Source organism: Ursus arctos, unplaced genomic scaffold (genome assembly GCF_023065955.2).
Source record: "Ursus arctos isolate Adak ecotype North America unplaced genomic scaffold, UrsArc2.0 scaffold_23, whole genome shotgun sequence".
Taxonomy (NCBI): Eukaryota; Metazoa; Chordata; class Mammalia; order Carnivora; family Ursidae; genus Ursus; species Ursus arctos.
In genome coordinates, this window is record NW_026622908.1 from 44,090,816 (window position 1) to 44,113,809 (window position 22,994).

The window sequence follows — 22,994 nt, forward strand, 5'->3', positions numbered from 1 at the left end:
GCTCAGCGAGGAGTCTGTGTCTCCCTCTCCTTCTGCCTGCCTCTCGCCCTGCTTATGCTCTCTCTCTCTCTCACTCACTGTCTCTCTCTGTCAAATAACTAAATAAAATCTTAGGAAAAAAAATAAAGTAATAAAGGGGACAAAAAGAGCACACCGACCCAAAAGAAAGCAGTGGGAAGCTGAACCTAATAGGCCTCACTTGCCAGCCACGCGAGGGGTGGGCTCGGAGTCCGTTTTTTAATGAGTCCCAAGGACTTTGGTTTATAATTTCTGCTTCTTCGGACAGACAAAACAAGTTGAGAGCAGAAGGGTCCTTGAGCTCCCGTTGATGGAAGGTACGGGAGGGCAGGAAATCAGCCAAGACGTACCCTGTGCTGGGATGAGCTCCTTCTCCCAAGCAAAGCGAGCATTCCAGAATGAGAGCACGTTTCTCCAGCAGCTGTCAGAGGTGGTGGCATTTCTCAGGTAGCTGGGGACGCCTGTGGCCTGGCACCTGCCTGCTCCCCAAAGCCCCCTACTTCTGAGCATGCAAGGCACAAGGGGCTGTCACTGTCACAGAAAGCTGTTCAGTTGTCCCTCTGCCCACTACTGACCCAAGCAGCCAGGGTGACAGCCCCCACCTCCTCTCCCTTCCCCTGGTCAGGCCTCTGGCCTCTCACTCTCCTCCCACCCCGGTCAGCCGAAATGAGTGTGACAGGAAGTCAAGTGTGCCTTGAGACGCCCCTCCCCATGACCCCATCACAGCCAGAAATCTGTCCAGGAGACCCCTCACCAAGTCGGGTCTCCGGGACAGCACCCCTCCTCGCCCTCCAGTAAACCAGGGCGGGCACTCAGCACCCCAGGTTAGGGCCCTGCTCCTTCCTTCCCAGCCAGCTGGCCTTGACCCCCGTCCTCCAGTGCCGCTGCGTCCTTCCCCACCCAGGCAGAGGCAAAGGGCTCTCCCGCTGTGTGTAGGAAGGTTGGTAAGACTAAAAGTAGGACACCTGCGGGTGGCATCATCATGATCGTCTGTCCTGTGTCTTGTTCACTCCAGGGTTCCCAGTACGTCAACCCGCCTAACGTCCAGCTTGGTGGGCGTGGAGAGGGTTGCAGCTTCCCTGTAAGTACCTGGGGCCTCCAGGCACCTAGAGGCGGGGGGCCGCCTGGGCAGGCCGCTGCCAAGGACTTCCGTGGCCAGTGCTGTCCAGCCAGGTGGGGGGAGGAGTCCGGCCGACTTTCAGCTGATGACCTCATCCTTTGGAAGCCTGGAGGTGCCGCTCTCGCATGTGCCCCTTGATGTCTGTGAGCAGCAGGAAGAACGGCACAGGCCTGGCCCAAACTAAGGAAGTATTCACGGAGCGCGGCAAGGAGGTCCTCGCTCCCGCGTGATTTCTTTGCCACCTGCCACAGGACAGCCTCCTTCTGCTGCTGTGCCTCTAGAAGCTGGGGCTTGTCTCAGTCTGGGCTCCCCAGACCCCCAAGGGCTCCACCACTATAGGACCCTGCTCAGAACAGCTCTGTGTGTCCTGGACCAGGGAGCCATGGGGAACATCACCGAGACGCTTTCTGAGACAGCAATTCCTGTGGGATGTTGGGGTGGGGGGCACAGCTCCCAGGCTGGAAGTCAACTAGCCCCCCAGGAGACAGCCCAACGGCCCTGGCTGGTTTGCCCCTTTTTTAGCAAAACAGGACAGGGATCTGGGCACCCAAAGGCCACTGGGCACTGGAGGCAGTGAAGCTGGGCCTCCTGCCTCCCAGCCATGAATGGCTTCCGAGGCTGAACCCACACTCCAGCCAGGGCTCACGTGTAAAGGGAGGGGGCACCTGCTCCATACTCCCACCCCATCCCTGCTCCAGGACCACCCCACTGGGCCAGTTCCCACTGAGGGCTCACCCTCCAGGGGGGTGTGGCAGGGGAGGACCCTGCTCCCAGCTTTTGCAGCAAGAGAATGCAGTGTGTGGGTGGGGGCCTCCCCCCCCAGGACCTGGGTTGTGGGTGATGGGCGGTGGGGCTCACTGACACAGCAAGAACGTGGGCCATAGGAGGTTGAGAGCTCTCCCCACAGCTTTCGAATTTCCCTGTGTGGGCTTGATGGGGGCTCCCTATTCAGTGTATGGCAGCTCTCCCATGGGGTGATGGAGGCTCTCTGCAGGGTGACGGGGGCTCCCTGCGGGGTTGGGGGTGTGGCTATCTGCAGCGGTGATGGGGGCTCTGTGGGGGTGATGCGGGCTCTCTGAGGGGTGGGGGGGCTATCTGCAGAGGTGATGAGAATTCCCTGCAGGGGTGATGAGACCTCTCTGCAGGGGTTATGAGACTGCAGGGGTGACGGGGGCTCCCCCGCGGGGTTTGGGGTCTCTCCGCCGCCCTCGCACCTCCATTGGTGCTCAGGACCACTGCGCGGCCGCCCCCGTAGGAGCCCCGCTCCAGTCACTCTCGCCGGGCTCGGGCTCTGCTCGGCGGGGGCGCGGGCGGCGCGGGCGCGGGAGGCGGGCACTGAGCCCGGTGACGCGGCGCGCGGCTCCGGACGCACCGCATAAATAGCGGCGGCAGCTCGGGGCAGCCGACACGTCGAGGGAGCCCAGCCGCCTGCTTCCTCCCCGTGGTCCTGAGGCCCCGCCATGTGGTGAGCGCCGCGGCCCCGCCAGACCCGACGGACCGGACCGGACGCCCGGGACCGCTGCCGCCCCGGACGGCTGCCGCCCCGGACCCGCCGCCACCTCGGGAGCCGCGCCGCCACCTCGGGAGCCCCGCCGCCCGGTCCCGCCGCCGCCCCGGGACCCGCCGCCACCGCTCAAGGTACGGCGCGCCCTGGGGGCCCCAACGGGAGGAGGACCCTTCCTCCCGCCGCTCCGCGCCCTGCCCGCGGCTGGACGTCCCCGGGGCCCCTCGCTCCCCGCCTCTGCCCGGGCTCGGCCGCGGGGGCGTCGCACGGCGCTCGGTCGGCATCTCCCTGGCGCCTGCCGTCGCTCCAGCCCCCGGCAGCGGCGTCCGAGTCTCGGCCCGACGTGCGCCCGGGGACCGGCCGGCCGCCCCACGCCCGTTCCGCGCCTTCCCTTGCAGATGCCCGGCGGCTGCGCCCTCCTGCTCGCCTGGCTGCTGCTCGCCGCGGCCCTTTCCGCCACCCCGGGGCTCGGGTTACCGGTGAGTGCGGGGCGCGTGTCCCCGGGCTAAGGGGGGCGATCGCACGGACGCGGACCGGAGGAGGGTGCGCGCAAACGGTCGTGCGCCGCGGGCGGGCCGCCGGGGGGTGGCTTGGGGAGGCCGGGATCCTCCAGCCCGGGCCGGGGTCGCGCTGAGACGCTCCCGGATCCGCCGGGCCCGGGGTCTCCGCCAACGCATGACCTCGCTATAAACCAGGAGAACCTGGAGGCTCCCGTGCTTAACTCCTTAGACGAGTTACCAGCAAATCTCATTTCATTCCATCCATTAGTCAGTTACCCGGGGAGGGAGCCCTGTTACCCGCAGGTGCCCTCAACCACGTGTGTCCTCAACATGGCTTAGAAGCAAGTGGGTGCCCCACGTGTTTGGGGGTTGTGGCTCTAGAGTGAATTATTTGGAAAAGCAAGCAGTCCTGTTTTCAGGTCAAACAGAGCTTATTTGGGGCAGAGCTGGAATTTCTTGCAGCCCCGGAAGTGTATGCATTATTCAAATGCCCATGTCTTGCCTGTAAAGCCTGGTGAACTTCCTTTCCTGCAGACCTGGTTTAACAGTTTACATCACTTGGCCTATTCTGTGAAGAGTATATAAAAAAAAGTGCTTTTGTGACATAAATTCTGTGCCTGTCTGATGTGGGCCAGATGCTGCCTATCCCCGGCATGACCCTTTTCTCCTATTTCAGGTGAAGGAAAAGAGAGGCTGGACCCTGAACAGTGCTGGCTACCTTCTCGGTCCCCGTAAGTGACACGTGGGCCCCTCAGAGCCAAAGCTGCTCTTGTAGCGTCTGCGTGAGCCCTGCCCTTTCTGACATTTGTGCAGCCAGTCCCCATTCTGATACACTCCTATTCCGGGGTTAGATCAAGGGCACTGGGGGGGGGGGGGCTCCATGAGACCCTGAGCAGGATGGCTTTGCATGGAGGTTAGGGATCCGTGGGTTCAAGTACTTGCCACATCCATAGGCGGCCCCCTTTCCCGTGCCCCACCGCAGGCCTCGCAGCAGGGGACAAATTCCTGGGTCCCCTGACCCCCCCCCCCCCCCCCCCCGTCTGTGCCCCTCCCAGCCTGGCTCGTTCTTGCTCAGGCGTCTGTGCAGCACAGAGCGGGACTTGGATCATTACCGAATGACCGAAATGCCTACGGTAGGAGGGGAGTGGCGAGAAGGGCGGGCCTGGGGCCTGCAGGCGTGGGTTGGTGGAGTCAGGTGACGAACATGGGTGAAGGTCTCACTGGGCAGGACTGAGTCTGGGCCGGGGCTGGGGCAGGGTCTTGCATCTGACCCCGTGGAGAGGCAGGAGGCGCCCACACGCCTCACCAGGGGCCTTATGCGGAAAAGGGTCAGCTGATCCGAGTCCTGGGATGTTCCCAGAAGGGGCCTGCACCCCCGATCGGCCTCATTAGCACTTTCTCTGCTTCAAAAGTTCAAATCTGGGTGGCGTGGAATGGGAGGACATTTTTGCCGACTTGTAATAGTCCATCAGCATTCCAGGCCACGCTGGGCCTTAACTCTGTGCCACGCATCTACCAGCTAGAACGTGTAGCCGGGGTGGGGGGGGGGCATGCGAGTGTGCGTGCAAGTGTGCGTGCGTGCAGAACTGGAGTGTGTGGTTTCACCTGCAGCCATCCATTCCCAGACCTTGCCAGCCTGGCGGGAACTAGTGCTCGGTGTCCTGTCCTTGATTTGACACTGGCTGGACAGAGCGTGACTTTAGTGCTTTCCTGATGCAGAGAGCCCAGTGGACCTAGAGGTGCCAGGGACCTCAGAGATGCCCCAGGGTGGCAGCGGCACGCAGACAGGCTGCGGAATTCGTAGTAGGGGCAGGAGGCAGCAGGAAATGGGGAGACGGTGTGCAGACAGGTTACGCCTCCAGGTGACCCAGGCCCCAAAGGGGGCAGCTCTGGGACCCCGCAGGCTGTGGGTGTGGATGCCTCCCCCTCGCCGCTCCTTGCCCCCACTCTGCTTCCTGCCCATCCTCTGTCTGCCGTGGCACCTTCAGGTGTTAATTATCCTAGAGGAGGGGACAAGGGGAGACCTTTTACTTTCCTCTCCAATCGCTTACACACTCGTAGCTTTCAAATTTGCAGGTATGGTTGGTTTGGGGACAGCCATCAATCCTAAAAAAAAACCCAAAACCTCCCCTATTTATTTACTGTCTTCTGCACCAGGAAAGGAGGCAAACAACATGTAGGTCATATTCCATTCCCACCAGCGTAACTGGGAAGAACGGTGCGTTTAAACCAGCACGGGGACGAGTTCTTAATCCCGCACTGAACACAGACTTTGTCCCACTGCAGACGGTTGTCTCTGATCACTGGGAGGACGCTTCGAGAAACACAGGCACAGAGATGACAGAGCCCAGCCAGGGCCACAGCAGGCCCTCTGGGTGCTCTGGTCTCAGGCTCAGTCAGAGGGCGGGCCCCACACAGGCCTGTCGCTGTGCGTGCCATAGCCTCGCCGGCAGGAGGGGCAGACAGGCACAAAGGGCGCACGTTTTCCCGAACCCTTTGTAACCCTGAGCCCTGTCACTCAGACAGCATCTCGTCTCTGTGCTTCTGGCCCATAAAAAGGAAGGAACCCTTTAGCGAAGATACTTACGTTACTCTGGAATATTGAAAATATATTCAAGAGGACATGCATCTTGAGTTAGGAACAGCTCTTTTTTACTGTCACAGTCCAGCTGGGTCAGCAGAGGCCGCACAACTAGACGAGGTTGTCAGTAGCTTTACAAGGCGCCAGTGTCGTCAGTGTGGGACACACTCTAGCAGCTGCCGCGCACCTCGGGGGTGTGACCGCACTCGAGGCGCGTGGCAAGGATCATGGTTCTTCTTGCCCTGAGTGCCGTGCCCCGAACCCCGGCTCCGGGGAGAGGAGTCGGTGTCCTTTGGCCTAGCCTTGCAGATGCCAGCCCACCAGGCGAGCAACCACAAGCCCCGAGCCACCCTGACCCTGTCCTCGTGGCCTCTTCTCCTTCACCCCCTAAACACCCCAAATCGGGTGCTTCGCTCCCTGCCCAGCCACTGGGTTAGGGCCTCATGCTTTCGTGCCGAGTTTCTCAAGGAACCGCTCCGCTAGCCGTCACGATTCCCTCCTTTCACACCAGCCGACGCAGGCACGAGCACGCGCAGGTGCACACGCACTCGGCCCCCCTGCTTGCCTCCCTTCCTCTCCCCCTCTCTCCGGCTGGCTTGTCTGTCTCTGGCTGGCGGGCTGGCTCCAGTCCACTTCCCACACAGCTGCCAGAATGGTCTTGAAAAGTAAGTCTGATTCGTCTGAACTTCAATTCTTCAGTGGCCCCCGTTTTCAGGGCCATAGGACCCCAACCCCTGTGGTCTCCCCAAGAGGCACCCAGGTCAGACGCCAGCACCCCTGGGACCTCCTCGACACTCCCCTCGCTGCACTGGGCCGCACTCCCCAGGGCCTGGCCAGCTCCACCAGGCGCCGTGCTCCCTCTCGCTCCCCTCCTGACTGGGCGGGCTCCTTCCTCTGGCAGAGTCCCAGCACCCATGGGGGACCATGCCTCTGGCCCTGGCACACTACTGTGACTTGTTACAGTCCAGGCGGGTGTGCGCTTCGATCATCAGCACCCACTGTGTCCTTTGGAGGTGGGAGGATGTCATTATAGTAACGAGGAGGTCAGGTGCTTTCCTCTCATTTCATTTGCAAACAGATGCCATTGACAACCACAGATCATTTCACGAGAAGTCTGGCCTCACCGGCAAACGGGAACTCCCACCTGAAGATGAAGTAAGGCCAGGTGAGCGTGCCTGGGTCACTTCACTGCCGCTCGCCTCCCAGGGCACCCATGGCGGTGGGGTATCCAGCTCCTGCCCCCCGACCTGAGCCTGGCCCGGCCACATCTGCCAGAAGTACAAGCCCAGGACCCAGCGACAGTGCCCAGGGTGGCCACAGAGCCAGAGTCACTAGGCTCAAGGCCTCAGAAGAGTCTGGCCTTGACTGCTATGCTAAGCAAGGCCCTGGGGAGGGGCCGTGGCCAGTCCAGGGGCTTCCAGATGCCAGCCCTCCACAGGTGGGGCCGGGAAATCCACAGCACCGTGTGGCAGGAGGTAGACGCCAATTCTGTTTTCTAGGGGGCTTTGCCAGGCCGCTGTCCGAGAATGCTGCTATGCGCACGATAATCGAGTTTCTGACTTTCTTGCATCTCAAAGGTATGTGAAATATTACTGATTTTAAATGTCACCTCTTAGAACCCTGCCCACATAAAAAGCTTGTCAAAAAAGAATTCTGTAGAATTCTCCTGGGAAGTAACCTGCCATCCACTCCCATGCCTCAAGTCACCGCTTTTGGGTGGGAGAGCTGCCGAGGGGCTGGGATTGCTGCTGGCCCCAACAGTGGCTGTGGAAAGGGTCATCAGAGCTGCAGGGGAACCAGGGAGAGAGAGGGCCTCCCGTCCCACACCCTCCACTGGAGCTGTACTTCCTGGAAGGGTAACAAGTGCTGGACATTCCAGGGCCGCAGTTCCTCGTAGGCCGTCTTACTCCACGTCTCGTAAGCGTGGTCCACTGACCTGTATTTCAGATTCCGACTTTTGCTTATGCAGCCTCCCCGCAGAGCAGGCTGCACGCCCATCTCAGCAGTCTCCATCCTAGATCTGGTATCTTCCGTGGATACCACAAATGGCGAGGCCTCCCTGTGGGTCTGTTTCTACCCAGGACCTCTGCATGGCGCTTGTCATCCGGGCGACAGAGAGCGGTCAGGACAGAGGCCGGCTGCAGTGCCCAGGGAGCAGAGCACAGGGAGACCGGGACAGGGGACCCCAGGGGAGGGGGTGCTTGGATTCTCTAGGAGAGACCTCTGTTTGTCGAGTTTTGCACTTAACTATCTTGTTGTGAGTTTGGTAGAGTCGAGACTGATTCTTGGGTTCTGTTTTGATCCATGCTCTTTGCTGGCTGGACCCATTGCCTTGGTTGAGGGAGTTCAGGAGGGTGTGGGAGGGAGGAGGTCAAGGCCTGAGCCTTCTTCCCTGGAGCCGTCCATGGGGACGGAGACTGTGGAGGACGACGTAGAAATCTCAAAACCCATAAGCAAGTTCGCTGTGTTGGAACCCCGCCGAGCCTGCAGGGAGCTCGGAGCTCTGCCGGGAAAATCCACAGGCGACTTTTCCTGCAAAGGGGCGGATCCATTCTCCCAGGCACTTGTTTTTTAGTTTGCTCTGTTTTGAATTTTGTAACACGGAACTTCTTTCACTCGGAGATACCAGTGTTTATTACTCAAACAGGAATTATACTCTGACAGCTTCAAACTCATAGTAAGTGGGAGACTTGAATCATCAGGCGGTGGGATATGGCAAGTGATGCCCTCCATTTCGGGGCTGGTCCTGGGAGACCCCCGGGAGGACGAGCGCTGTCACTGTCCCTGCTGCTGACGTTTGGGATCTACTAAGCACACTCCTTCATTGCAGAGGCCGGGGCCCTGGAGCACCTGCCCGACCTGCCGGCCGAGGTCTCCGCGGAGGACGGGGAGCAGCCCTGACGATGCTCCGGGCGCGTTCCTCTGTGCCGTGTCGCCTAAGGTCAAACTTGAACCCGACAGAAAACCTTGTGCCAACTTACGTAGAGTGACCAGTCCTGTCCCCTCTGCTCTGATGCTGTGTCGTTAGGGTTTTGTGGTTAAGACTTTCCCCCCTTTGGTAATTCTTCTGAGCGGCAAAATAAAAAAGAGCAATGGCTTTCGGTTGTCCTTTCCTTCCGTGTCTGTCACCACCGCCCCCAGTGCGTGTTACCAGCTAAAGCTGGGTCATAATCACGTGCAGCAGACGACAGTTTTAAATCCACATCCTACCCTGCACAGCGGGTCTGAGACGCCGGCTGCGGCCCGTAACTCAGTCGTCAGGGGGTCAAACGCAACCACGACGGGAGATCGTTATCGAAACAAGCAAAACCGGGTTGGACAGAAGCCCTGCCCGCAGGGGGCTGATACCTTAGAAAGATGGAAGCAGAAACCCTAACGCAGCCCTCAGCACAGTAGCGAGGGAGCTACGTGGTGCTCGTGAGGGTGAGAAGCGAGGGGGAAGACCTAACCGGAGGGCAGGCCCAGGGCCAGCTAGGGGTTGACAGAAGGCAGCGGTAAAACCCGCGTGGCCGGGCCAGGAACTAAGTGTCCCCGCATCTCAGTGACCTTGGAGGTCAGGAGAGCTGTGCTAAGTGGGTGCTGTCTGTGGGGACGGCACCGCAGACTCGGCAGAGCAGAACCAGAGAGATCACACCCGAACATCCGGAGAGAAAACAGGCCGAGAGGCCAAGCCCTTCTGTTGCATCGCACGGAACTCGGAGCTTTATGCCTTTGCCAGGTGCGGTGCGGGAGGGGCGCCTTCCCGGGGCTGGACCGCCAGCAGTGGCTCTGACCCCTGGCCCACGTCAGCACCCCTGGGGGTCCCCGGTGGCCCACAGACCATAGCACGCCGAGTCTGGAGGCCCACCGTGTCTTTAACGTTGCCCCAGGTGACCGCCATGTGCCACCGAGCATGAGAATTGCCACCAAAAGACGTGCTTCCAGGCCACTGATCCCAGCCCCGATGGCAGGGACCGGAGCCCTGGTGCCCCTCTCCCCACTCTGTGAAGCCAGCCATTCCCTGGACGTGAAGCTGGGCTCCAAGGCTCTAGCCGCACCCATGTGGTTCCACAGTTCCCTCGCCCTGCTCAGACCCAGGTTACCCTCTCCCAGCTCAGGGCCACACCGGACCTCACCGGCCCTCAGCAGCCTCCGTTTCCCTCCCTCACATCGAATTCTCTAATGTCCGAACACGGCTCCGCGGGCCGCTCTCCAGCGCGTGGTTCGGGAGAGCTGGGTGCGCCCGCACCTGCCCTCCCAACAAGGGCCCGCCGCTGCTGCGGCTCAGGGCCCGCACCTCGGCTCCTTCCCGGGGAACGGACGGACGTGACTCACTGAGAGAGGTTGTCGCACCCTGGGCTGCCCAACATCGTGCTGGATGAAGGGGCAGTCCTCGGGGGCCTCGGGGGAGGACACTCTAGTTCCCAGGGACAAGGCCGTCGGAACTGGCTACAGCCGGGCTGCCTCAGTCAGCGGTGCCAGTGGCAGCATTTTCAAGGGAAAAAGTTTGCCAGCCGTGAGGGGAAGTGAAGAATTCACAGACAGTCCTGACAACCACCCAGATGACCAGCTGAGTGTGAGAGGAACGAGAATTCGAGGTTATTTCCCTCCTCGAAGAGGCAGCTGTCTCCATGCCAGGAACACGCCGTCACGAAAGCTGACCAAACCCTCCTTCTACAGTCTAGGGCCGGGGCCGGGGAGCCCCTCGCCGTGTCTGCCCCGAGCCTGAGGAGGAGAGAGCCTTGCTCTGGAGGTGCTTGGAGGAGGAGGACGGGGAGAGGTGTGGGGGCTAAGGAAGCCCTAGTGCAGGCGCAGAGCCTCCGACACAAGGGATCAAAGCTGGTCACTCTGACGTGCAGCCCATGAACTTTGGTTTTTAACACACTGCAAAACGAGAGGTTCTGTGCTCCATTTTACAGCCTGGATTTTACCCTATTTTACCCATGGTACAAACTGAGATGGCTCTAGAAAGCAGAAAGCCTGACCACCTCTGATCCAACTTTTAAAGAAAAGGTTGCTGCTTCTGCTTTCAGGAAGACAGACGAGATGTCATTCTCCCTGGTCCTCTTGCTAAGTACAGCCCTGGATGTATTGCATAAAGCAAGCATAAGACTCCGAATGGTCAAGAAGAGGGCAGACCTCAGGCCCCAAGGATGATACAGTGGTGAGTTCTGGGTTTCCTTTTTTGTCTTCTCAACAGAGTAAAGAGGCTGACTCACTCCAACTTGGTATAAGGGTTAATGCAATTCTTATCAAGGAAGAGGGGGAAGGACAAGCTAAGCTAAAATAAAATATCTGCAAACCACATGTCCCATCAAGGGATATCCCACCAAGGATATGTTTCTCTGAAGCATATAAAGGACTCTCAAAACTCAGCAGTAAAGAAAACAAATAATCCGATTTAAAAAATGGGCATGGGGCGCCTGGGGGGCGCAGTCGTTGAGCGTCTGCCTTCGGCTCAGGGCGTGATCCCGGCGTTATGGCATCGAGCCCCACGTCAGGCTCTTCCGCTAGGAGCCTGCTTCTTCCTCTCCCACTCCCCTGCTTGTGTTCCCTCTCTCGCTGGCTGTCTCTATCTCTATCGAATAAATAAATAAAATCTTTAAAAAAAATGGGCAAAATACAGGAACAAACATTTCACTGAAGATGATGAACAGATGGAAAATAAGCACATGAAACTATGTTCAACACTGTCAGTCATTAGGGGGATAAAAATTAAAACCACAGTGAGATTCCACTAAACACCGATCGGAGCAGCTAAAATAAAGCAATGCCACCAGACGCTAGCGAGAATGCCGAGAAGGGGGATCACGCATCCGCGGCTGGTGGGAACATGAAATGGTACAGCCGCTCTGGAACACAGCTTGGCAGCTCCTCTGAAAATGAAACATGCAGGTACCATTCGACCCAGCAATTGTACTCCTGGGCGTTTAACCCAGATGAATGAGAACTCACCTTCACACAACAACCTGCTCACAGATGTTCACAGAAGGTTTATTTATAATAGCAAAAAACTAGAGACAGCCCCGACGTCCTTCAATGGATGGTTAAACTGCCACCACCCACACCACACACCTACCACTCAGCAAGTCAAAGTGACAGACTGCTGACATGCACCAACCCAGATGAATCGCCATTCTTCCGAGTGAACAAAATCCTAGGAAGTTATACACTGTATGATCCCACTTATACAGAGTTCTGAAATGACAGAGGCGTAGAAATGGAGACTAGGTCAGTGGCTCCCAAGGGTTAGAAAGGGGTGGGGAAAGAGGACGATGAGTGTGGCTCTAAAGGGTGACTTAGAGATAGGGTTCCTTGAAGTGATGGCAGTGTTCTGCATCTTGACCGTATCAGTGTAGCATCCTGGTTGTGATAGCGCACAAGATGTTACCATTAGGGAAAACTGGATAAAGGGCATACAGCATCTCTCTGTATCATTTATTACAAATGCCTGTGAATCTACAATGATCTCAAAACAAAAAGTATAGTTTTTTAAGCTATTAAAATATATTTTAGGGTCCCGATATGTTCACAAGTGAGTTCTACTAAATATTTAAGGAAAAAATTATTCCAATTCTTTATAATCTCTTCCAAAAGATAGAAGCAGAGGGAATATATCCTAACTCATTCTATGAGGCTAGCAGTACCCTAATAACAAAACCAGAGACATTACAAGAAAATTACAGACCAATATCTCTCATAAATACAGATGTAAAATCCTCAACAAAATATAAGCAAATCAAACCCAATAACATATAAAGAGAATTACACACCACAAGCAAATGGAATTTAACCAGGTAGCAAGTTTGGTTCAACATTCAAAAGTCAATCAATGTAATCATAACATCAACAGGCTAAAGAGGAAAAATCACGTGATCATATCAGTAGATACAGAAAAGGCATTTGGCAAAATCTCTCACCTATTTATGATAATTTTCAGCAAACTGGGAATAGAGGAAATCTTCCTCAACTTGATATAGAACATCTACCAAAAAACCCTATAGCTAACATCATACTTAATAATAAGAAACCAAAACTTTCCTGCTAAGACCAGGAACAAAGCAAGGATGGCAAGGGGACATCCTTGGGAACATTGTGGTTGAAGTCCTAACTAACACAAGAAGACAAGGAAATAAAAGGCATACAGATTGGGAAGAAGAAATAAAACTGTCTGTTTGCAGATGACATGACTCTCTATGTAGGAAACCACAAAATCAACAACAACAAAAACTCCTGAAACTAAAAAGTCATCATAGCAAGGTTGCAGGATACAAGGTTAATATACAAAAGTTAATTGCTTTTATAAGTGCCTGGGTGGCTCAGTCAGTTGGGTGGACAAATCTTGGTTCCTGCTCGGGTCAGGATCTCAAGGTTGTGAAATTGAGCCCCGCCCCACATTCCACACTCAGTGGGGAGTCCGCTTGAGATTCTCTGTCTCCCTCCCCGTTGGCCCCTCCCCCTGCGCGCTCTCTCTCTCTCAAGTAATAAATAAATCTTCAAAAATAACCAAAAGTTAATTGCTTTCCTGTATAACACCAACAAACAAGTGAAGTTTGAAATTAAATATGATACCATTTATGTTAGCACCTCCAAAAATGAAATACATAGCTATAAAATCTAAAAATATATATACAAGATCTATATAGGGAAAACTACAAACTCTGATGACAGAAATCAAAGAACTAAATAATTGGAGAAATATTCCATGTTCATGGATAGGAAGACTCAATATTTTCAAGATGTCCATTTTCAAGATGTCCAAACTTGATCTACAGAATCAATGCAATCCCAATTAAAATCTCTTAAAGTTATTTTGTGGGCATCCAAAACAGACTCCAAAGTTTATATGGAGAGGCAATAAGACCTAGAATATCCAACACAATATTGAAGAAAAAGAACAAAGTTGAAGGACTGACAACTAGCCGACTTTAAGACTTACCACAAAGCTATAATCAGGACACTGTGGTATTGGCAAAAGAATAGACAAATAGATCAATGGAATGGAATAGAAAGCCCAGAAGTAAACCTACATAAATACTGCTAGCTGATCTTTGACAAAGGAGCAAAGGCAACACAATGGAGCAAAAACAGTTTTTTCAAGAAATGCTGCTGGCACAGCTGGACATCCACATTCAAAAAAAAAAAAAGGAATCCAGACCCAGATCTTACACACTTCACAAAAATTAACTCGAAGTAGATCATTTACACAAATATAAAATGCAACACTTAAGCTCCTATAACATAGAGATCTAGATGGCTCGAGCATGGCAGCGACTTTTCAGATGCAACACCAAAGTCATGATCCATGGAAGAGTAATCGATGAGCTGGACCGCATCACAATTTAAGACTTCTGTTCTGCAACAGCCACTATTGAGAGAATGACAAGACAAGCCACTGACTGGGAGAAAATATTTGCAAAATACATATCTGATAAAGGACTGTTATCCAAAATATACAAAGAACTCATAAAACTCAGCAATAGGAAAATGAACATGCCAGTGTTGGGCCAAAGACCTGGACAAGACACCTCACTAGGAAGATATGCAGAAGGCAAGAAAGCACACGAAAAGATGAGCCACATCGTACGTCATCAGGGAATCACAACTGAAAACGAGATACAGCTTCACGCCTATGGGACGGGCCAAACTCCAGAAGGCTGACAGTGTGATGCTGCTGTCCCACTTCACCCCTGCCCACCCGCACCCAGGGTCCTCTGTAGGCAGACAGAGGGAGACGAGGGAGAGCGCCCTTGCCCGTCTTTTCCCCAAACTGATTCCCCCGGCACCATCTTCATCTTAGAAGAAACTTCCATCTTCCGCTCCCTAAACCAGTACTCTAGCCTAGCCCATGCAACACTTGTCTATTGTTGTTGAAAGCTGCACCCACTGGAATTTGACCAACCTCGGTAGGACTTCAGGTAATTAGTGCAGCGTTTTGTAAAAGGATGACGAGCTTCAGAGCCAAGAGGAGGACCGTAGACAGGTTCCTGCTGCTGTTTTCCAGGCAACAGAAGGTTCTCTCTCCAGGATGTGTCATAGGTTCCCGTGTTTTCTGTATTGTTGACAAGCTCATGGTTAACTGAGAGGAGAGAAAATTTTCAGCATGTGTAACAGAAACATGTGGTCTCTGCACTGGCACCTGACAGAGCTCCTAAAACCCTTGTAATTTCTTGGGTCGTTAGAGTGTCTTTTATTCTAATGAGGCGACTCTGGGTGGGCTCCTGCTGGGGGTTGGTTACCAGAAAGACCCAGCCACGTGCTCGGGGGAAGGGAGAGGGGCTGGAGATTGAGTTGATACTTGATTGTGCCTATGACAGGAAGCCTCCGTACAAATCCCTAAAACACAGGGTTCGGGGTCTCTGGGTTGGTGACCTGCCAGGAGGGTGGCACCCCCAGCTTCCCAGGGACAGAGTGCGCCCCTGAACTTTGCCCCATGCACTTCTTCATCCGGCTGCTCCTATGACCCTTTAACAGCCTTTGTAATGGGTCGGTAGCAGTAAGTGAAGTGTCTCCCTGAGCTCTGTGAGGGGCTATGGCGGCTTCTCAGACCCGAAGCGGGGTCCTGGGGACCGCCAGCTGCAGCCAAGTCACACAGAAGTGTGTGGGTTCACCTGGGGGCCCAGTACTTGCAATGGGTGCCTGAGGTTGGGGGCAGTCTGGGGGACTGAGCCCTTCCCTCGGGTAACCCGACACCCGCTCCAGGCAGTGTCAGAATGAATGATGTAATAACAGGATACCCAGTGGGTGTCCAGAGAAACGGAGACTTGACTGGTGGAGGGGAAATGCCACGTGTGTCGTGTCAACGTGTTCTGAGGGGAGAAACAGCTTTCCTTCTGCATGTCGTTTGTTATGACTTTTTCTCAGATTCTTGAATAGGCAAGGTTTAAGCTAAGCTGCATTTGGGGAAAAATAAAACCAGAAAACCCCCTGAAAACCCAACAGATAGTCTCGCCCTAATCACAGACGCAGACACAGCCTAGAGAGAGACAGAGAGGGTTCACTTAGCGCAGTAACACCAGAAGTAGGGACATGCTCTGTTTATTTTTATAGAGGTTTAAAATGGCATGGGCTCTTTCCGGCAACAAAAGAGCTCCTTTTATATCTTTTTAGTCATCATATGCAGCTCTCACCTCTGGGCGTTACACCGGCTTGCTACACAGCTCTACTCTGCTCTCACTTCTCATACTGAATTTTCCAAAAGCTGTATGGGGTTACTAAATTTTCCCTGGCGAGAAACTCTCCAGGGGTCGTGCCCTTTCCCTAATTTTCAGGCTTTGGCTCAGTATCCCCGGCCGCAGCCGGAGTCTCCTGGCCCAGCACCGTTGGTCCCTCACCCCACATGAACCTGGGCTCCGGGCAGTTCCTGGGTCATGCGGGTGCCCGACCCCAGGGCAGCTGCTCTCCTTCCTCCCTGGCCAGGACATTCTCCGGGCTCTGCAGGTGGGCCACACCTGGCTTCAGGGCCTTTCGAGGCAGCTCTTTGCCTCCGAATAGTTCTGGAGAACAGTGCTCCCTTTGCCTCCCTCCACACCTGTGCCCTGCGGCTCCCGAGCCCCTACAACGTGCCTGGTATGCGCCGAGATGGGAGTGTAAAACACACGCTGGATTCCAAAGATTTGGTACGTACAAAAGAATGTGGAATATCTCAATCATTTTTATTTTGATTATGTGTCAAAATGACAGTAGATAAAAGATTATTAAATAAATTTCACCTACTCCTTTTCACTCTTTAAAATGTGTGGCTCCCAGAAAATTTTAAGTTACTTGTATTGCCATTGGCAGCACTTCAGGGGAGATGCAGAGGGAAGGCCGCCCCCCAGGAAGGGGTCACAAGGCCCTGTTTCAGGCCCCCCCCCAGCCCCCAGGGTGCCGTGGACGGGGCTCCTCGGGCAGATGCACGTGGGACCGGAAGCGCCCCGGGCAACGGGGCACCCAACCTGGGCACAGCCCCGCCACCACCCGGTGCTGGGCTCTGCGCCCAGCTTGCTGCCACCAGTCTCCATCCGAAGGAGCCAAAGGGGGAGAGAAATGGTGAAGAAGTAAGGATTTTCTCCCCCTCTGTGGTTCCCCGACTGAACTTGCTGTTCCAGGTCCAGCTCCACTAACGCCCGCGGCCGCTGGGCTCCGCGCTGACAGCGCTGGCCGGGAAGCGAGCTTCCGAAACGGGCCCTAAGGGGCCGACGCTACTCTAAGCACAGAAACGCGGCGACTATGTTCTCAGTCACTAAGTTAATGATGACAACGCAGGACATTTGAAATTTTTAATCCTCTTTGCTTTTCCAAAAGAACCAAAAGAGAGTCAACTTAATAACTAATCTTACCTGCTGGTTTCTGACAACTAGTTAACCATATTTTAACAAACAATATTAGAACAGTAATTAGGGAGAAGTTAATTGGACAATAGAGCTTTTCCACATTCAAATGAAAACACATAAGAAACGAGATCACTTTCAGTCATAGCCACGAGCCCGCCGCCCGGGTTTCACGGTGGCGCGAGGGGAGACCGAGAATCTGTGGGACTCTGGGAAAAAGTCCACTCTCAGGAATTCCTCAAGGTACTCGGTACTTCTCGGGAGATTTTACATTGTATCTTAGCAGCCCATCCGGAGAATTTATTTCAAAATAATTCTAGTGAAAAATCATTACGGCTTTTCAGCAGAGAAGCCTCCCGAGGAAAACCTCCCAGACAGGGTGAGGTCCGTGGCAAGGGACTGTCATCGCTCCAGGGCCTGCTCCCACCCTCCAGCCCGCTACGTGCGTGCCCACGGTTCTCCCAGGGCCAGACAGCAACGGTCAGCGGTGTCCCGCACGTCCTCACAAGGGGGGCTTGTGATCGCCAAGACCCTCACCCGCTCTGAGGAAACCCCCGGCACCCCGACGCGGAGGGAAAGCCTGACCTTGGCGACCCAGCCGTTGACCGGACCCGGCCTCGTGTTCCTCAAACGGCCTGTCTAAACTACGGCTTTCTTTCCCTCAGAAAACTGAAACAAAATCTACGGCCTTCAGACCTCACTGCACTGAGCTCCACTCAACTTTCAACCCTTTGGACTTAAACTCAATACGGAGAATCTGTGACAGGCACCTCCCGAATTCCTCCAGGATCATCTGCTCCGCCAGGCACTCCGAGCAGTGCTCCTTCTCGGCCTCTTCGCCCTGGGCCAGCAGGCAGGCGCACGTGGCCTCCACCACCTCCCAGGAGATGCACGACGAAGAGCGCCTGGCAGAAACAGAGCGGTTACAGGCCACGTCCTCAGCGCCACGTTGAAATACCTCACAGAGTCAACGGGTGTTTTAAAGAACGTCACCAGCGGAACCTAATGTTATCTTCCTAATATTGGAAACTGTGACCATAGGAAGGGTTGCTTTTAGAGGAAGCTGTCTGCTTCTTGACACCCATCTCGTGGCAGATTCTAAAGATTTTCAAAGGCAGACCCACCGTACCACTCAGAGGCTCCGGGCGACAGCGTCCAGCCCAGGGGCTGAGCAGGGGTAGAAGCAGGAATCTCAGATAAGACAGGCCCTAGAGGTGCGGCGAGCCGCCTGCTCGGAGCTCTGGGCAGAATGCGGGCGCTCGGGAAAGCCCGCACCCTGGCTGCCGGCCCCACCACCCCCAGGGGCACCTGGAGCGCCAGGAGGCCAACAGCTCTGAGGACTCGCCCCCGTGGAGGGGTGCTGTTGGCACGGCCTCCCTCCGAATGCCCGTGGAGCCCTGAACCAGGTACTCTATCGTGCAAGACGGGCCACGCCCCCACTGCGCTCGAGGGGCCATGGTGGCTCAGCTAGACGGCCGCCCAGGTAGGCCCGAAGTGCAGGAGTTCAGGAAAACTTCCGGAAGTCCTGACAAGTGTTGGATGATGAAAATAGACACAGGACTTGGAATTGGTTAAAATCTCTCTCTACAGACAACTCACAATGACTTTTGTTGAAGATGAAGAAACAGGGCCGCCCTCAGGTCAAGGAGAGTCATAACATTTTGAGGCCAGACTCCACCCTACATTCGGTTGGACACTAGGCATCCCGATGCCAGGACAGAACATCTTCGCTCACCCTTTCAGAGATGATGAAACCGTGTTTGGTAAATTTTTACTGATAAAGACCTCCGCAGGTCACGTGATGAGTACCTCTGATGTCTCTGACCAAATTAGCATGAACTGGCTTTTCAAAATTTTATGAATTCATGATATCTGGTACTTTATCAGGATATCGCTCATGGCATCGAATTGAAAGGAATTTTTTTTAAATGGATAAATCTAGTCCGATGTATAGTAAAATTATCACTCAACCTTTGAGACCTGCTAGGATTACAACATGGCCTCAGCTTAGTCCACCTAGTGTGCCATCCATCATCCTGTTAGGAGGGAGCGCAGCAGGCAGCCTGTCAGCTCGCATGGTAAGCACTGGGTCACGTACCCGCTGTCTGGAGATCACGCCCTCGCTGCCCGAGAGCACTGACCTGTCGGCCATCCCTGCGGGGCACCTCTGCTTATACTCAACGTGGGGAGCTCTGTCCCTGAGGACAGACGGGACGGAGCGGTCTCGGCAGCAGAGGCCCCGCAGAAGCACGGGGGGCTGTCCCCTTCCCCCCATCCCTCACACCCCCCATAGACACACACACTTTCTTCCCAGTGTATAGACTAACTCTCCTCAAATTAACCTCTGTTCCCCTCTCTGGAGGGCTGGTTCACAGTACCTACCTATCTTGTCTGAATTTTGGTAGTCCTGAGAATTTAGTTGGTGACAAATGAAGATTGCCTTCAAACCCTCCAATTTCCATATAGTTGGGCATGTTCATTAGGGTTTTCCGTTCTGGGCTTTCTTCATAATTTTTGCAACCAATGCATTTGCAAATAGAAGAACACATAATTTTGGCCTGGTAACATAAAACGCTTCAATAAAATTAGACTGTCCTATAATTCATCAAAAAACAACACATTCTATTTGGACCTTAAATAACTCTTTGTTTATGTGTGTGGGTGTGTGTGTGATCCACAATTTTCACACAAACATGGGGAGGGGGTTTGGAAGGCTGGCGTGTGAGTGCAGGCATGAGTCCTAAGCAGAGGGAGGGGTCAGAGCATTGTCCCTGACCGGAAACGGGTCCTAGGATCCCAACGCGCAGGTGTCAACTCACCCCCCTTCATTGCGCTTGACAGATACTGTGTTTTCACACACAGGGGGTCTGTGGCCACCCTGCGTCCAACAAGCCCATCGACACAGGTTTTCCAATGGTCTTAGCTCGCTTCGTGTCTCTGTGTCACGTTTGATAATGCTCTCAATATTGCAAATTTGATCTGTGCCCAGCGATGGCGACCAAGATCATCAGAGGGTGATCAGTACTTAGTGATGACGACCAAGATCATCAGAGGGTGATCGGTACTTAGTGATGACGACCAAGATCATCAGAGGGTGATCGGTACTTAGTGATGGTGACCAAGATCATCAGAGGGTGATCGGTACTTAGTGATGGTGACCAAGATCATCAGAGGGTGATCGGTACTTAGTGATAGTGACCAAGATCATCAGAGGGTGATCGGTACTTAGTGATGGTGACCAAGATCATCAGAGGGTGATCGGTACTTAGTGATGACGACCAAGATCATCAGGGGGTGATCAGTACTTAGTGATGGTGACCAAGATCATCAGAGGGTGATCGGTACTTAGTGATGGTGACCAAGATCATCAGAGGGTGATCGGTACTTAGTGATGGTGACCAAGATCATCAGAGGGTGATCGGTACTTAGTGATGACGACCAAGATCATCAGAGGGTGATCGGTACTTAGTGATGATGACCAAGATCATCAGAGGGTGATCGGTACTTAGTGATGATGACCAAGATCATCAGAGGGTGACCAAGATCATCAGAGGGTGATCACTACTATTTAACGGAGGTGTTGCCTTGCTTTTTAGACTTCATGCCACTGCACACCTAACAGACCGTCGTGCAGTGTGAACAGAACTGCACTGGGCTGGCCTGAGTGCGGTGTTCGCTTCACTGCAGTGTTCTGGACCTGAGCCCCCAGCATCTCTGAGGCGGGTCTGTCCTGCCGGCTCAGCCGTGGCAGGGAACGTGTGGCGGGGGAGAGTCTGAAACCCACCAAGGGCCCGCCTAGCGGGGCTGTCCTAGGGGAGGCCCTTGCTGCTTGCTTGTGGGTGGACTTGGCTTCTTGGCACGAGGCAGCATGCCTGGCAAGCCGGGGCCCAAGCCCTTGCTCACACCGGCCACAGGGGCCGTCTGAACGTTGGCCTGGCCAACAACCATGGCTCCCACTTGGTCTCAGCTGCTACGGATGTCCCTCTGTTCTCTTCAGCTTGGAGATGCTCATCAGAGGGTATCTATTATGTTTTACTCTGCCCCCTGGGTGTTTGGAGCAGGAGGCCTTTCAGGACTTCTAGTCTACTCTAGAGACCACAGGGGATCAGCACCTCATGCCGGCTGCTGCCTGGCACAGGCTCAGCCTCTGGAAAGTGGGGAAGAGCAGGCAGAGACACTGTGAGTGCATTTGAGACCTGCTCCGCTGGGGGGTGCCACTCACTGCTGGAATTCTCTAATTCTGCACTCCTTTTGACCGCATTTTCAAAATCCTAGCAGGGGGATGGCTGGGCCGCTTACTCAAGAGCTTCCAACGTGTGTCTCCGGAATTATGAGGACTCTTCTCAAGCCTGACCATCTGGGACAACCTTTTAAAAATAAAATTCACAGGTACCCCGCAAAGACCGCAAGCAAACCGAAGGAGAGCCTTTCAAGGAAGGGTTTCCCGGCTGCTTCACTGCTGGGGCCTGCGGACTCCTTCCTCTCTCCTTCCCTTTGCTTCAACACCAACAAAAGAGGGGGAAGACGAAGGGGGAGAGCAAGTCCCTCCACTGCCAGTGAGCTCGTGAGAATCGGGCAGACGCTCTGGCCCAGGAACTGCTCTGCACCGCGGCGCGCTCTGCCAGGCAGCAAGGCCCGCGGTCCGCTCCGGTCTCTGTGCGCCAGCCTGGGGACAAGGTCCGCACGGGGCCCCGTGGCCTGGGGAGCGGCTCACCTCATAGCACTCACAGTAATTCTTGAGGCAGCCCGAGCGCCGGCAGTTACAGCCTTTGTTGTGGCGAGGCTTCACATCCCCCAACTTGCCTTTCCCAATTTTTGGTTGGAAAGCTTCTGGGTTTCTATCAAGACATGCCTGGGACAGAAAACACAAAATCCTATCAAAATGCACCTTATTATGTAAAAATTAGGTTCAGTGAATGGCATCTCGTTTGTTTGCCATGTTAATCCATCTGTTGCTTTAGGAAGAGCCGCAGGACACCAGGGAGTATCACGCAGCCATCGAAAGGACAAACTCTTACCGTGTGCAACGACGTGGCTGGGACTAGAGGGTCCTGTGCTAAGAGAAATGAGTCAGTCAGAGAAAGACAAACACCGTATGATGTTACTCACGTGGAATTTAAGAAACAAAACAGATGGACGTAGGGGAAGGGAGAGAAAAATAAAATAAGATGAAATCAGAGAGGGAGACAAACCAGAAGAGACTCTTAATCTAGGAAACACACTGAGGGTTGCTGGAGGGGAGGGGGTGGGGATGGGTAAGTGGGGGATGGGCATTAAGGGGGGCACGTGATGGGAGGAGCAGGGGGTGTGATGTGCAACTGATAGTCACTGACCTCTGCCTCTGAAACTAGTGATACGCTATATGGTAATTAACTGAATTTAAATAATAAAAATAGGAAGAACCACATGAGGCAGTGTGTCCTTCCATAGTTCAGAAAGTGCGTCCCCTTCTTGTTTCATTTTACTTCCTTTACACCATGAAAGGCATTGCTTTTTTTCCCTGAGTTTCAAAGTCATACATATTTACTGTAAAATAACTGAATGTTAAAGATGCAAAGAAAATGACTGTGTCCGTGTGACCTATTTCTTTTTTTTTTTTTTTTAAGATTTTATTTATTTATTTGACAGAGACAGAGACAGCCAGCGAGAGAGGGAACACAAGCAGGGGGAGTGGGAGAGGAAGAAGCAGGCTCATAGCAGAAGAGCCTGATGTGGGGCTCGATCCCATAACGCCGGGATCACGCCCTGAGCCGAAGGCAGAAGCCTAACCGCTGTGCCACCCAGGCGCCCCCGTGTGACCTATTTCTTTTCCAGCACGTCTCGTGTGCTTTTCCTGAGACAGCTGGGGTCGTGGTGCTCTGCTAACAGCTCACATGTATTAAATGCTGACCGTGTTCCAAGCACGTTCCATGTGATTTATGTGCACTCTTGCCCTTAACCCTCACAGCAGCCTTGGGGAATAAATACCACAGTTGCTTCT

The 22,994-nt window shown here is 54.3% G+C and overlaps 2 protein-coding genes across 2 annotated transcripts in view; one reads left to right on the top strand and one right to left on the bottom strand.

Annotated features, from left to right (window-relative positions):
* The first annotated feature begins 3,040 nt into the window (after nucleotides 1-3,040).
* Nucleotides 3,041-8,814, top strand: GAL (galanin and GMAP prepropeptide). The gene is made up of 5 exons (XM_026482998.4): nucleotides 3,041-3,121; nucleotides 3,819-3,873; nucleotides 6,802-6,888; nucleotides 7,223-7,300; nucleotides 8,554-8,814. The coding sequence occupies exons 1-5, from the start codon at nucleotides 3,041-3,043 to the stop codon at nucleotides 8,622-8,624; spliced, it is 372 nt and encodes a 123-aa protein (XP_026338783.2). The 3' UTR covers nucleotides 8,625-8,814.
* An 8,339-nt stretch (nucleotides 8,815-17,153) lies between these two features.
* TESMIN (testis expressed metallothionein like protein) overlaps nucleotides 17,154-22,994 on the bottom strand; it is a 40,026-nt gene continuing 34,185 nt past the window's right edge. The window contains exons 7-9 of the mRNA XM_026482997.4: nucleotides 21,729-21,866; nucleotides 19,397-19,572; nucleotides 17,154-17,919 (exon numbers count right to left, since the gene is read on the bottom strand). Of these exons, the coding sequence (XP_026338782.4) occupies nucleotides 17,712-17,919; nucleotides 19,397-19,572; nucleotides 21,729-21,866 (522 nt within the window). The 3' untranslated portion in view covers nucleotides 17,154-17,711. The remainder of the gene's footprint in view (nucleotides 17,920-19,396; nucleotides 19,573-21,728; nucleotides 21,867-22,994) is intronic.

Excerpts from the sequence above, each read along its gene's own strand:
- GAL (XM_026482998.4), top strand. The coding sequence starts at position 3,041 with ATGCCCGGCGGCTGCGCCCTCCTGCTCGCCTGGCTGCTGCTCGCCGCG. Across the intron at positions 3,874-6,801 it reads TGGCTACCTTCTCGGTCCCC|ATGCCATTGACAACCACAGA; the intron begins GTAAGTGACACG and ends ATTTGCAAACAG. Across the intron at positions 7,301-8,553 it reads GACTTTCTTGCATCTCAAAG|AGGCCGGGGCCCTGGAGCAC; the intron begins GTATGTGAAATA and ends CCTTCATTGCAG.